This window comes from Phaseolus vulgaris, chromosome 11 (genome assembly GCF_051622355.1).
Source record: "Phaseolus vulgaris cultivar YP4 chromosome 11, ASM5162235v1, whole genome shotgun sequence".
Classification (NCBI taxonomy): domain Eukaryota; kingdom Viridiplantae; phylum Streptophyta; class Magnoliopsida; order Fabales; family Fabaceae; genus Phaseolus; species Phaseolus vulgaris.
In genome coordinates, this window is record NC_143508.1 from 40178045 (window position 1) to 40187757 (window position 9713).

Sequence of the window (9713 nt, forward strand, 5' to 3'; positions counted from 1 at the left end):
AGTTCTAACACAATTTTAAAAGGTATAAATACAATAATTTTCTAAAAACTCAAATTTATTGTATAAATTTTTATTATGTTTATAAAAATACGGAACAAATTCTTTTGAACCAATCATGAAAAATATCTTCTTGCTCCCAAAAGAATCGGAAACATACTTTTACACATAAATATTTAATTTTAATTTATATAATTCAAAATTATATAATATATAGATCTATGTCTCTGTATCCTACATTTTAAAGATTATACGTATTTCTGTAACCGTATTCGTATCCGTGTCGTGTCAGTATCCATATCCGTATAGGTATTTATGTTTACCAATTTCTTCGTAACAAACTACGGGCCTTCCCATACTATATGCTACGCAGCCAGCCAAATCTCTTATTTCTTAATAAATGGTAATTGTCTTTTGTAAATAATGTTTATTTTTTAATATTGATCTAACTAACAAACTTCATTATATTAGATTTTTTTTAATAAACATTTCAAATATAATTAATTTTTTTAGATCCAAATACCCTCAATTAACCTTTAAAATTACAGTTATTTTGAATAAAATTCTTAATAATTTTGTTCAATAACTAATTGTATATATATATCATTTCAGATATTATATAATTAAGCTAATAAATTAATTTAATTATATATTCACTTCAAATATAATTTAATTTTACTACACAAAAATTTCACAATGATATAATAATTAAAATTATATTTTTAATATAAATTTAGATTTAATATTTATATTTAATCCTTTATTATTTTAATGATTATAAAATAATTTTTAAACATGTCATTAGATCAAATTAAAATTATTACAATAAATTTTCAATTTTTCTTATCAATGTAATTCATCATATTTCAATACCTAAATAAATTATTTATAATTAAAAAAGACATATCCTAAATAAATTTATTAAATGCAAGTTACAATTATTATCAAAATTTATATTTAACACTTATTTTTAGAAGAAGAAAATTTGGCCATAATTAAATTATTGAAAATTCAAATTCCCACTAATTCACTCAAAGGTTCCAGCATTGTATTGTACCCTAGGCAGCATAAAAATTCCCAAACTCCTTTCTATTATTTGAAGAAGAAAGAAGAAGGGAAAAGAGAGAAACCATGAGAAGAAGAGCCAGAGTGCTTCTTAGTCTCTCTACTTCTCTGCTCTCACCGGTAAAGCACAACCCTTTAGCGAAATCAACACCACCCACTTCTTTATTTCGAAGTAGCATCACATTCTCAACTTCCTCCTCCATAAACCCTCCTATTGAAGAAGCAAAGACTTCATCGTCCACGTCCCGAAGGGATTCATTGATTTTAGAACAGTTCAAGCAGAGAAAACTCAAAGGGTCCCCTAAAGACTCAAAGGGTACCCCTCAAGTGGGTTCAACTTCAGTTCCATTAAGTTCAGATGCTTATACTGAGAAGGTGGTCCAAAAGGGTGTGCAGAATGAGGATGAACCCACCATTGTGGTTAGAAGTTTCAAGGAGTTGGGTGTTAATGAGGAGCTTGTCGAGGTAATGGAGGAGATTGGGGAGTTTATTCCCAGTGAGATACAGTGTGTGGTTATTCCTGCTATCTTGGAAGGGAAGAGTGTGTTGCTGAGTTCACCATCTGAACCTGACAGAACTTTGGCCTTCTTGTTGCCCCTTATTCAGGTTAGTTTAATTCTGTTTATTTTCTTTCCTAGGTTTTGACTTTTGAGCCTTAGCAACAACTTTCTTCGGTTGGGTGGATACAAGATACTGGAATTTGGGAATGCATTCACGTTGCAAGCTGGCTTGAACTTTTGTAGTTTGTTTATTTTTTATTTATCTGGTATTTCACCTATTGGATACGGCTATTGTTGTTGCCTTATTTATTTAGTACTGGTACGGGTTTCAGTTAGAAAATACCGTAATTTTGTTAATTGGAAGGGGAGGTGGTTCCCACCTAACCATATTCTTTTCTATGAACCGACAACTTCTCCTTACTTGCCTATTAGTTCATGTTCCTTCCAAGATATTCTTCTTCGCTATGTGTTCATGGTCTTCTTCGGTACTGAGTAGGGGTGTATACTTGTAAAAGGTGTCGGACCACTTGAATAGTTGAGTGAGAAATGCTATTAAAAAAATTAGTTGTCGACCTATTTATAAGTTATGTTGGGCCTCCTCTCCAATGGACTTGGATTAGTAAGAATGGATGATTAACCTTTAGTCTCACATCATGTATGTTTTAATTAGAGATTAATCTCGTTCTTAATCAATTATTGTATCGGTTCACGAGATATGTTTGGCAGCATTTCTGAGATCGTTATGAAATCTTTTCGGTTGTCAAGATGATCTTGGTCGTGGATCTAGTCCCCCAGGCTCAAAAAGCCTTTTTTAAGTCCTTTTTACAAGAAAAATTCTCTACATGTTCCATGGTGTGTGTTAAGATGGTCTCAACTAGGTCTCGTATATCTCCTGAGCTCCCCAAGCTTGAGGGGTATTCCTCTTAGAGTTTGAAAGGTTTGGGTGTGGACATGAAGCGACATCCCTTGTGATCCGTGTTCAAAACGGTTGTATCCGTTGGATGTGGATAGATTTGATGGTTGGGAAATGATGTGTCTTTTGGGTTACCTTGCTTTCCATATTCTAAAAATAAGGGTGGATTTGTGTTGGGACCACCCATGCTTTACCATTCATTCGAGTAGTGACTTTGTGCAAAGAGTTTGTTTTTTCCCAGGTTAGTGATGTATTCTTCTTCGAATGCGTCGACCTCTTCGAGTGGGTACTCGTCAGAGGATTTTGATGAGCTTTCTGTTTCTATAGTGAGTGTCAGTTTTGCTTATGGATCTGAGATATGTCAGGTTGATGTTCCTGGTGGAGCAACAAATCTGGTTGTGGAGCATGCGAGAGTGATCTTCTACTTCCTTTGGGTTATGACTGGGTAGATATACTTGTGATCGATAACTTTTCTAAGTATTGATGGTCGTCTATGATAAGGTCTTTTGCAAATGCTTAAGAAGGATGTTGAGGTGGGCATAATTTTGTTGGAGCGGTACAGTGTAGTTGACAATGCATGTCATTGTCGAAAAGAGATTGTGTACGAGTTCTTTTATATGTACACATGTCTCTTCACAGATCTTCACGTTCGTTTTCCTTTTGATGAGTTCACAATGGCCTCCTCTGGGTCTTAAATGTTACCTAGTTACATTCGAATTCATGGGCTTCACTACAAGTTTTTCGCTTGTTGTGTGAGTTATTTAAACTAAAGCCTTTATCCCAGGTTTGTCTTCATTATTATAGTGTCTGGCCAACTGATTCCGGTCGATTAGTTCTCACTTGTTGGCCAACCAGGAAACGTGTCTTCTAGCATCCTATACGTCCTCGTATAAAATATTCAAGGGGAGATTTTTTATAGACCTAGTGGAGTCTCTAGGTAGTCACTTTTTTATGATGGGACAAAATTGATGTTCCCATTTTATTAGATCCAGAATCCCATCTGGTATCATAGTTGGCTGAGGTCGATGATGGCCTCCGTAGACATTGAGGTTTTCAAGGTTTGAAACCTATTGTCGAGGAGGTTACCCACCTGACAAATCCTCGCCATTTATCTTTCTCCCAACAATGGTTGGATTTTACTAGTATGTATAGTCTTTACTTGATTTATTTGGTTACAGTTGGTGTTAACTTTGCCAAATGTTTGTGTTTCCTAGGTATTATGGCTCACATCGCTCCTGATTTCAAGCAAGTCCTAAAACAACTTCGACAACAATGTGGAAAAGTCGGTGACAAGGCTTCAAAGGAGGAGGGTCTTGCCTCCTTGGTTGCGGTTGTCATTCCTTCAACGGGTCTGGTTGTCGACCTGTTGCCCCCTTCTGCCAACAAGAAGAAACATAAGAGGAGGGACAAGCCCTCTAAATCGTCGTAGAAGCGATCTCGACCATCGTCCTCTGATGTTGGGACAAGTGTTGCCCCCTTGCTTCTTAAGGGAAACGTTTAATTTTTTAAGGGTGTTAATATTACCTGACCATTGGCGAGAAGGAAGTCACCTTGGTTGTCGGTTTAGACCTCGTTGAAACATCCTTGGCCGAAATGCTTATGGTAATTGAAATAATTTTATTAAGTGTCTTGTTAAAACTTTCTCGGCAAAAAACTTTCCTTAGGGAAAAAAGGTTGAGTGAGGAAAGAGTGCATGTAGAACATCATTTAGAAGCTAAGTTTAACTAAGTTAACTGAAATAAAACTTCAAGTGTGTTGCGTTCCAAGTTCTTGGGACAGGGTCGCCCTAGAGGTACTTGAGTCGATAGGCTTTGTTTTTTTGCTTTGCCCTGGATTTAGAATGGTCCTTACTAGTTTGCTAATAACTTACCTTTGGTCTTCCTTGTTTTATTCCTCATTCTCCAAATGAGATCTACTTGGTAAAACTTTCTTGGTTTTACTTTGGAGTTGTATCTTTTGGAGGCTCCAATCTTGTAGACCTCGTCTCTTATATGAGATTTGTCTTTGAATTTGTTAGCCAATCCAAGTTCATGGTGAGACTTTCATTGTTCATGTTTAAGTCGAATAGTTGTTTTCTTAGTGAGGGCTCACCGATTTCAATTGGAATCATTGCATCAATGCCATAAATGAGGTTGTATGGAGTCTTGAGCCTTGTCGACAAGGGTGTGCATTTGTATGCCCATAAGACCTCTAGCAGTTCTTTGGTCCACTTTTCCTTGGCCACTCCTAAATGTGTTTATGAGTTCATTTATAATGACTTTGTTAACAATTTTGGCCAGCTCATTTGTCTGAGGATGTTCAATTGAGCTAGCTACATGTTTTATGTTGAGTCCCCATAAAAACTGATGAGTCCTCGGCATGTGAACTGTCGTCCATAATCAGTGATGATCGTGTTGGGGATACCATATTGGCATATGATGCTTTTCCATATGAAATTCTTGACATATTTGGCCGACATGGTAGCTAAGGGCTCAAATTCAATCCATTTTTTAAGTAGAAAATAACCAACAGAAATTTGCCCTGTCCTTTTTCAGGCAAGAAAGGTCCTATGTGGGGCATGCCAAATGGCTAGGATGAGGAAATGTGATGTAACTCCTCAGACTTGGAATATAGTATATTCCCTTGTTCTTGGCATTTGGTGGAGTTCTTTACATAAGCTGTATAATCACTTTGCTTTGTATTGTCGGTCAATAATACTCGATTCGACGAGGACTCGTGTTGCTGGATTGTTAACTTGAGAATTCCACTAAGAGAAAACAAATTTCCTAAATCAACTTATTATGATCGAATTAGTGATTATCTTAGAATTATTGTATTGAATTAAATTATTAAACATCTCGATTTCGATTGTTTTCTTATGTCAACTTTACGAATGGGTGGCACTTTTGGAAGCCTAAAAAACATGAATATGATATTAGCATGATTGTTTGTTTTATTTACTTGTATGTCATTGGTAAACAAATGGAGCACAAGTTTGAGAGCAAAGAAGATTAGCAGTAAAACATCACATTGTGTAGGAAGGTAAGGACTAAGAAGATTGTGGAAGGAGTTCAAATCTAAAAGACACCCTGATTGCCTTAATATCGTTTTCTATAAAACAAAGTTATTTGAGAATAAAATAAAATTGAAAAATAGAAAATAGGCTTAATTTAATTCATTTTCATCACATCAACACAAACGATGATAACTGTTATCTACTTTTACTGTTCTGTTCCTCCCATGTTTATTATTTCCTTTAGAAAAAAGTGGATTAAATATGTCAACTTGTACAGTTGCTAAGACGGGATAGAGAGTTGCTTGGTTCAAATTCAAAACATCCGCAAGCCATTGTGCTTTGTGCTACGGAGGAGAAAGCTGAAAAGGTGACCCAATTTCTACCATGTACTATCACCATCTCTTCTATTTAGTTCTGCAGAGTACCTACCTTCCTGACCGATCATGTTCCTTTCAAACTTTATTGGCATTCCAGTGCTTCAATGCTGCTAAATATATCATCCATAACACAAAATTGAAGTCTGCAAAGGATTGTGCTTCACCAGATGATGGGCAGTCGCAAGCCTCAATTGGCCTAGTGATAGGAACTCCTTGTGAGATTCTTCAATATATTGAAGAGCAGAGCATTGTTCCTTCTGAAATAAGATACTTGGTTAGTAATTAGTATCACTTAAAATATCTGTGTAAGAATATATATAGAGGCTCTCAAGTTACAGTTATTGGGAGCTCCTATCATTGATCACACTACTATTTTTCATGCTTATTGAGTAGGTGTTGGAAGAGGCAGATTGCATGCTTGGTAGTGGCCTTGGTCCTGAAATCCATAAAATTCTCATACCATTACAAGATCATGAATCAAAATCTGCTGTCAAAAGATTACAAACTATTTTGGCCATTTCAACCATGGCTGAGGTATGATGATCAATTATGTTGTTTTAGTATTTGAACTCTTGCTGAAGATAATATGCTTAAACCTCCATCATAATACTGGTTATTTTTATGATTTATCTTTTTCATATTGCAGGTTTTGGGTGAACAATCCCCTGTTGTAAAGTATCTCGAGTGCCATCATGCAGGGAATATTTCTGCAATGTCTTTAGAAATGGAACAAAGTGAAGTCTTTCATTTCACAGAGTCTCTTCATGCTCTTAAGAAAAAAATAGCAGAGGCCATGGATTCCCTTTTGCAACAAGAATAACACATCTTGATCTACACTTTTTGACACAGAACAAAAGAAAAGTCAATATGGGTTATATGATCTTTCTTATATCAACTAACTGTTAAGTTGGTTTTGCCCTATGTTTTTATCATGTTCTTCTAACAATGAAACACAAAATAGCAGGCTTTACGAGGGAATTAACTGGAGTGGTGTTTCAAAAGGCAAAGAATTTCACATTCTTAAGTTTAATTTCTTTTATGTTTATATACCAACTTGTTTTAAATGTTTCTGAAGTGATAAGTAAGATGTGAGTTTTGTGTACGAGTTTTTTAAAGTTAATTTATCATTTTCTTTCAAGACAATCACATTAATTTACTAAGATCATCTAACCAAGACATCATTCTGTTTCTACCTATATTAAACTAGAACTATGGTCCAAGGTATACTTTGAGTTATTAAAACTAGAATTTATTAAGAATGTTACTTTATAAAAAAAATTAAACTTAACATGAAAAACATATTTCTCTACTTCAAATTTTCGAGAAACTACAAATTTTCATTCAATCAAATTTCTATAATATGTTTATCGTTTTAGTCTTACCTTTAAAAGATCTCCCACATGACAAATTTATTTTATTTTAGTATTTGAGTTTAACTACTTACTATCATTGTAATTATCGAATTTCCAAAATTTTAATTAAGTCTCACTAAAATAGTGACATGTGACCATGTTTATATATATTAAAATGATAGTAAATAGTTAAATTTGAAAACTAAATATGACAAGAAGTCTAAACCTATAACCCGAATGATACATGTATCCTTTGAGATGCCATATTTTATTAACATTTTTTAATATCAATAAAGTAGAAAATAAATCATATTAAAATCTCCTAATTTACACAAACATGTTCCCAATGGCGTCAAATTCCCTATGATTGTTTCAAACGCCAGAAAATTTCTGTAATGTTGTTTTGGTTTTATTCATCTATTTTAGTGCTATCCTCTAGGATTCCATTTTGTGTGCTACCTTTTCTTGTGAACTTAATTTTTTGCTTGTTAATTTCTTGACCACTCTTTCAAGTCATGTCAATTACCAATTCCATTTGAAGTAGTCCTTAATTTTAAATTTGAGTTTTGTTGCTTTGAAATTGTTTGACCTCTTTTGGTGGAAGTGACCCATTGTGCTTTGGTGAGTTGTGTTGCTGAAATTTTTTTGTGTAAGCTACATCACTAAAGATGTAAAAACCAAATATCTAAGGTTGAATATCCTAAGGAGGCAAAGCAAGGGACAACAACAAACTCACACAAAAATATACACAAATACCAAAAGGAGCTACAAGTGAAGGAGTGCATAGAATAAAGCTTTAATTTTTTAGCATAAAAATTGTTGACCTAATTTTTCTTTGTATTTCTTTGAGTTGTAATTTTCAAGAGTTTGATTAATTAGTGTATTAAATTCATCTTAGTCGGTGAGTGTGTCTTCAAGGTTCAAAGCGCCAAGAAGTCTCACCTTAGGAAACACCTAGTTTAAAAGCTTTCTAGTTAGCAATTTCTTTCAAGTGTTTTATTGCGTTGCATTTTTCTTGCATAAAATTTTGTTTTCATCTTTGATTGTGCTCTAAGTAAATTACTTAGAGAAAGGTTTGTAAAAGTGTTGTGGGATAGTATCTGACAAGGAAAGGCTTGGTACTTAAGAGATCCTGGTGATCCACTGATGTGAGTTGATTTTAAGATTGCACATTTTATGGGTTTCACTTTTGTTTAGGCTTTTTTTTTAGATTACAATTATGGTGAGAACCCTAAGAATATTCTCATTGGACACAAACTTAACCAAGTGGTTAAGTAAGTGTGAAGGTTCACTTCAGAAGGGCAAAGAGAAAAAGACAATTATATGGTTAGGGGATGCTCTATCTCTTAGGTCTTCATCATCCACCTCATTTCCTGGGAAATTACCTACTTCACTCCACCTATCTTTCTTTTTGGAAATTACTTTTATCACATAACTCTAAACATGTCTACTCATTCTTCAAGTCATAGTGAAAGTGATAGAAAATCCACAAAATCTCTTTTGAAACAATTGGCTAGAGATTTTCAATTACTATCACTTAGACAATTGCAACATGAGGCTCAAATTTTGGAAGATAAAAAAGAAATAGATGTCCATCTTGCAATATTGGAAGAAGAGTTTAAAATTGTTAGAGAAAAAGATAAATACATAAGAAAATTAAAAAAATCTTTGCATGCATCTAGTTCTAGGTCAAGTGACTCACATGCTGAGGGGAGTCTTAGAGTTAATGAATATTATCAACCTCCACCTAGAAGAACTAGAAGAGAAAGCCAAAAAGAGACTAGGGTAGACTTACCTCATTTTGATGGAAAAAAAATGTTGAGGCTTACTTAGATTGATAAATGAAAGTAGAACAACTTTTTTGCTTGCCATCATGTTAGTGAGGAGAGGAAGGTACCCTTAGCCACTTTAAGCTTTCGAGCAAATGTTATGTATTGATGGACAACCCTTATTTTGGGCTTGTATTTGGGCCACGTTTTGGGCCAATTTTTATAGGTCATGTTGGGCCAATTAGAATAGAGTGTAAATAGAAAAAGAAATAGTCTAGCTAGAGTTACAATTGGAACTCCTTGGACCCAATGCAACTTTAGACCATCTAGGATGCACAGATAAATTACTAGAGTGCAAATAGAAAGCATGGATTAGCAAGGAAGATATTGTACCGTCCCGGGGTGATCAACCAAAAGTCAAAGTCAAAAGTCAACACATAAAGAGACATCGCCTAAGCAAGACGTCGCCCAAGTAAGACATCGCCCGAAGAGTCAACCCGCGTGACAGAAGCATTTCGCAGAGAAGAGGGCCCACACGATGGAATAACCCTAAGTTAGGTGGCGGCGCTGTAGGACCCTCCGCACAGAATAAACAGTCAAGTCAAAGGGGCACGTGACAATGCCCACGTGCTCATTAAAGATATCCAAGGAAGGCTGCATGCATGATGCATGACTAATTAGGGCACCCACGGAGAATGATGGCGCGAGAGATACAGCGCTCAAGTTAGAGCCCAAGTGGCCACAA

General features: G+C 35.0%; 1 protein-coding gene across 3 annotated transcripts; it reads left to right on the forward strand.

Moving 5' to 3' along the window:
• The first annotated feature begins 1021 nt into the window (after window positions 1-1021).
• LOC137828953 (DEAD-box ATP-dependent RNA helicase 39) lies at window positions 1022-6921 on the forward strand. Of its 3 annotated transcripts, none has more exons than XM_068635734.1 (5): window positions 1022-1668; window positions 5748-5837; window positions 5945-6121; window positions 6241-6381; window positions 6494-6921. In XM_068635734.1, exons 1-5 carry the CDS (start codon window positions 1129-1131, stop codon window positions 6665-6667), a joined length of 1122 nt encoding a protein of 373 aa, XP_068491835.1. In that variant the 5' UTR covers window positions 1022-1128; the 3' UTR covers window positions 6668-6921. The 3 variants fall into 3 exon arrangements, with proteins under 3 accessions (XP_068491835.1, XP_090153785.1, XP_090153784.1); XM_090297658.1 differs by lacking the exon at window positions 1022-1668 and adding an exon at window positions 3939-4077; XM_090297659.1 differs by lacking the exons at window positions 5748-5837; window positions 5945-6121; window positions 6241-6381; window positions 6494-6921 and adding an exon at window positions 3690-4099 and having other exon boundaries at window positions 1075-1668.
• Window positions 6922-9713: the final 2792 nt, after the last annotated feature.

Coding starts and splice junctions, on each gene's coding strand:
- LOC137828953 (XM_068635734.1), top strand. CDS start 1,129: ATGAGAAGAAGAGCCAGAGTGCTTCTTAGTCTCTCTACTTCTCTGCTC. Junction 6,122..6,240: donor CTTCTGAAATAAGATACTTG/GTTAGTAATTAG, acceptor CTTATTGAGTAG/GTGTTGGAAGAGGCAGATTG. Junction 6,382..6,493: donor CCATTTCAACCATGGCTGAG/GTATGATGATCA, acceptor TTCATATTGCAG/GTTTTGGGTGAACAATCCCC.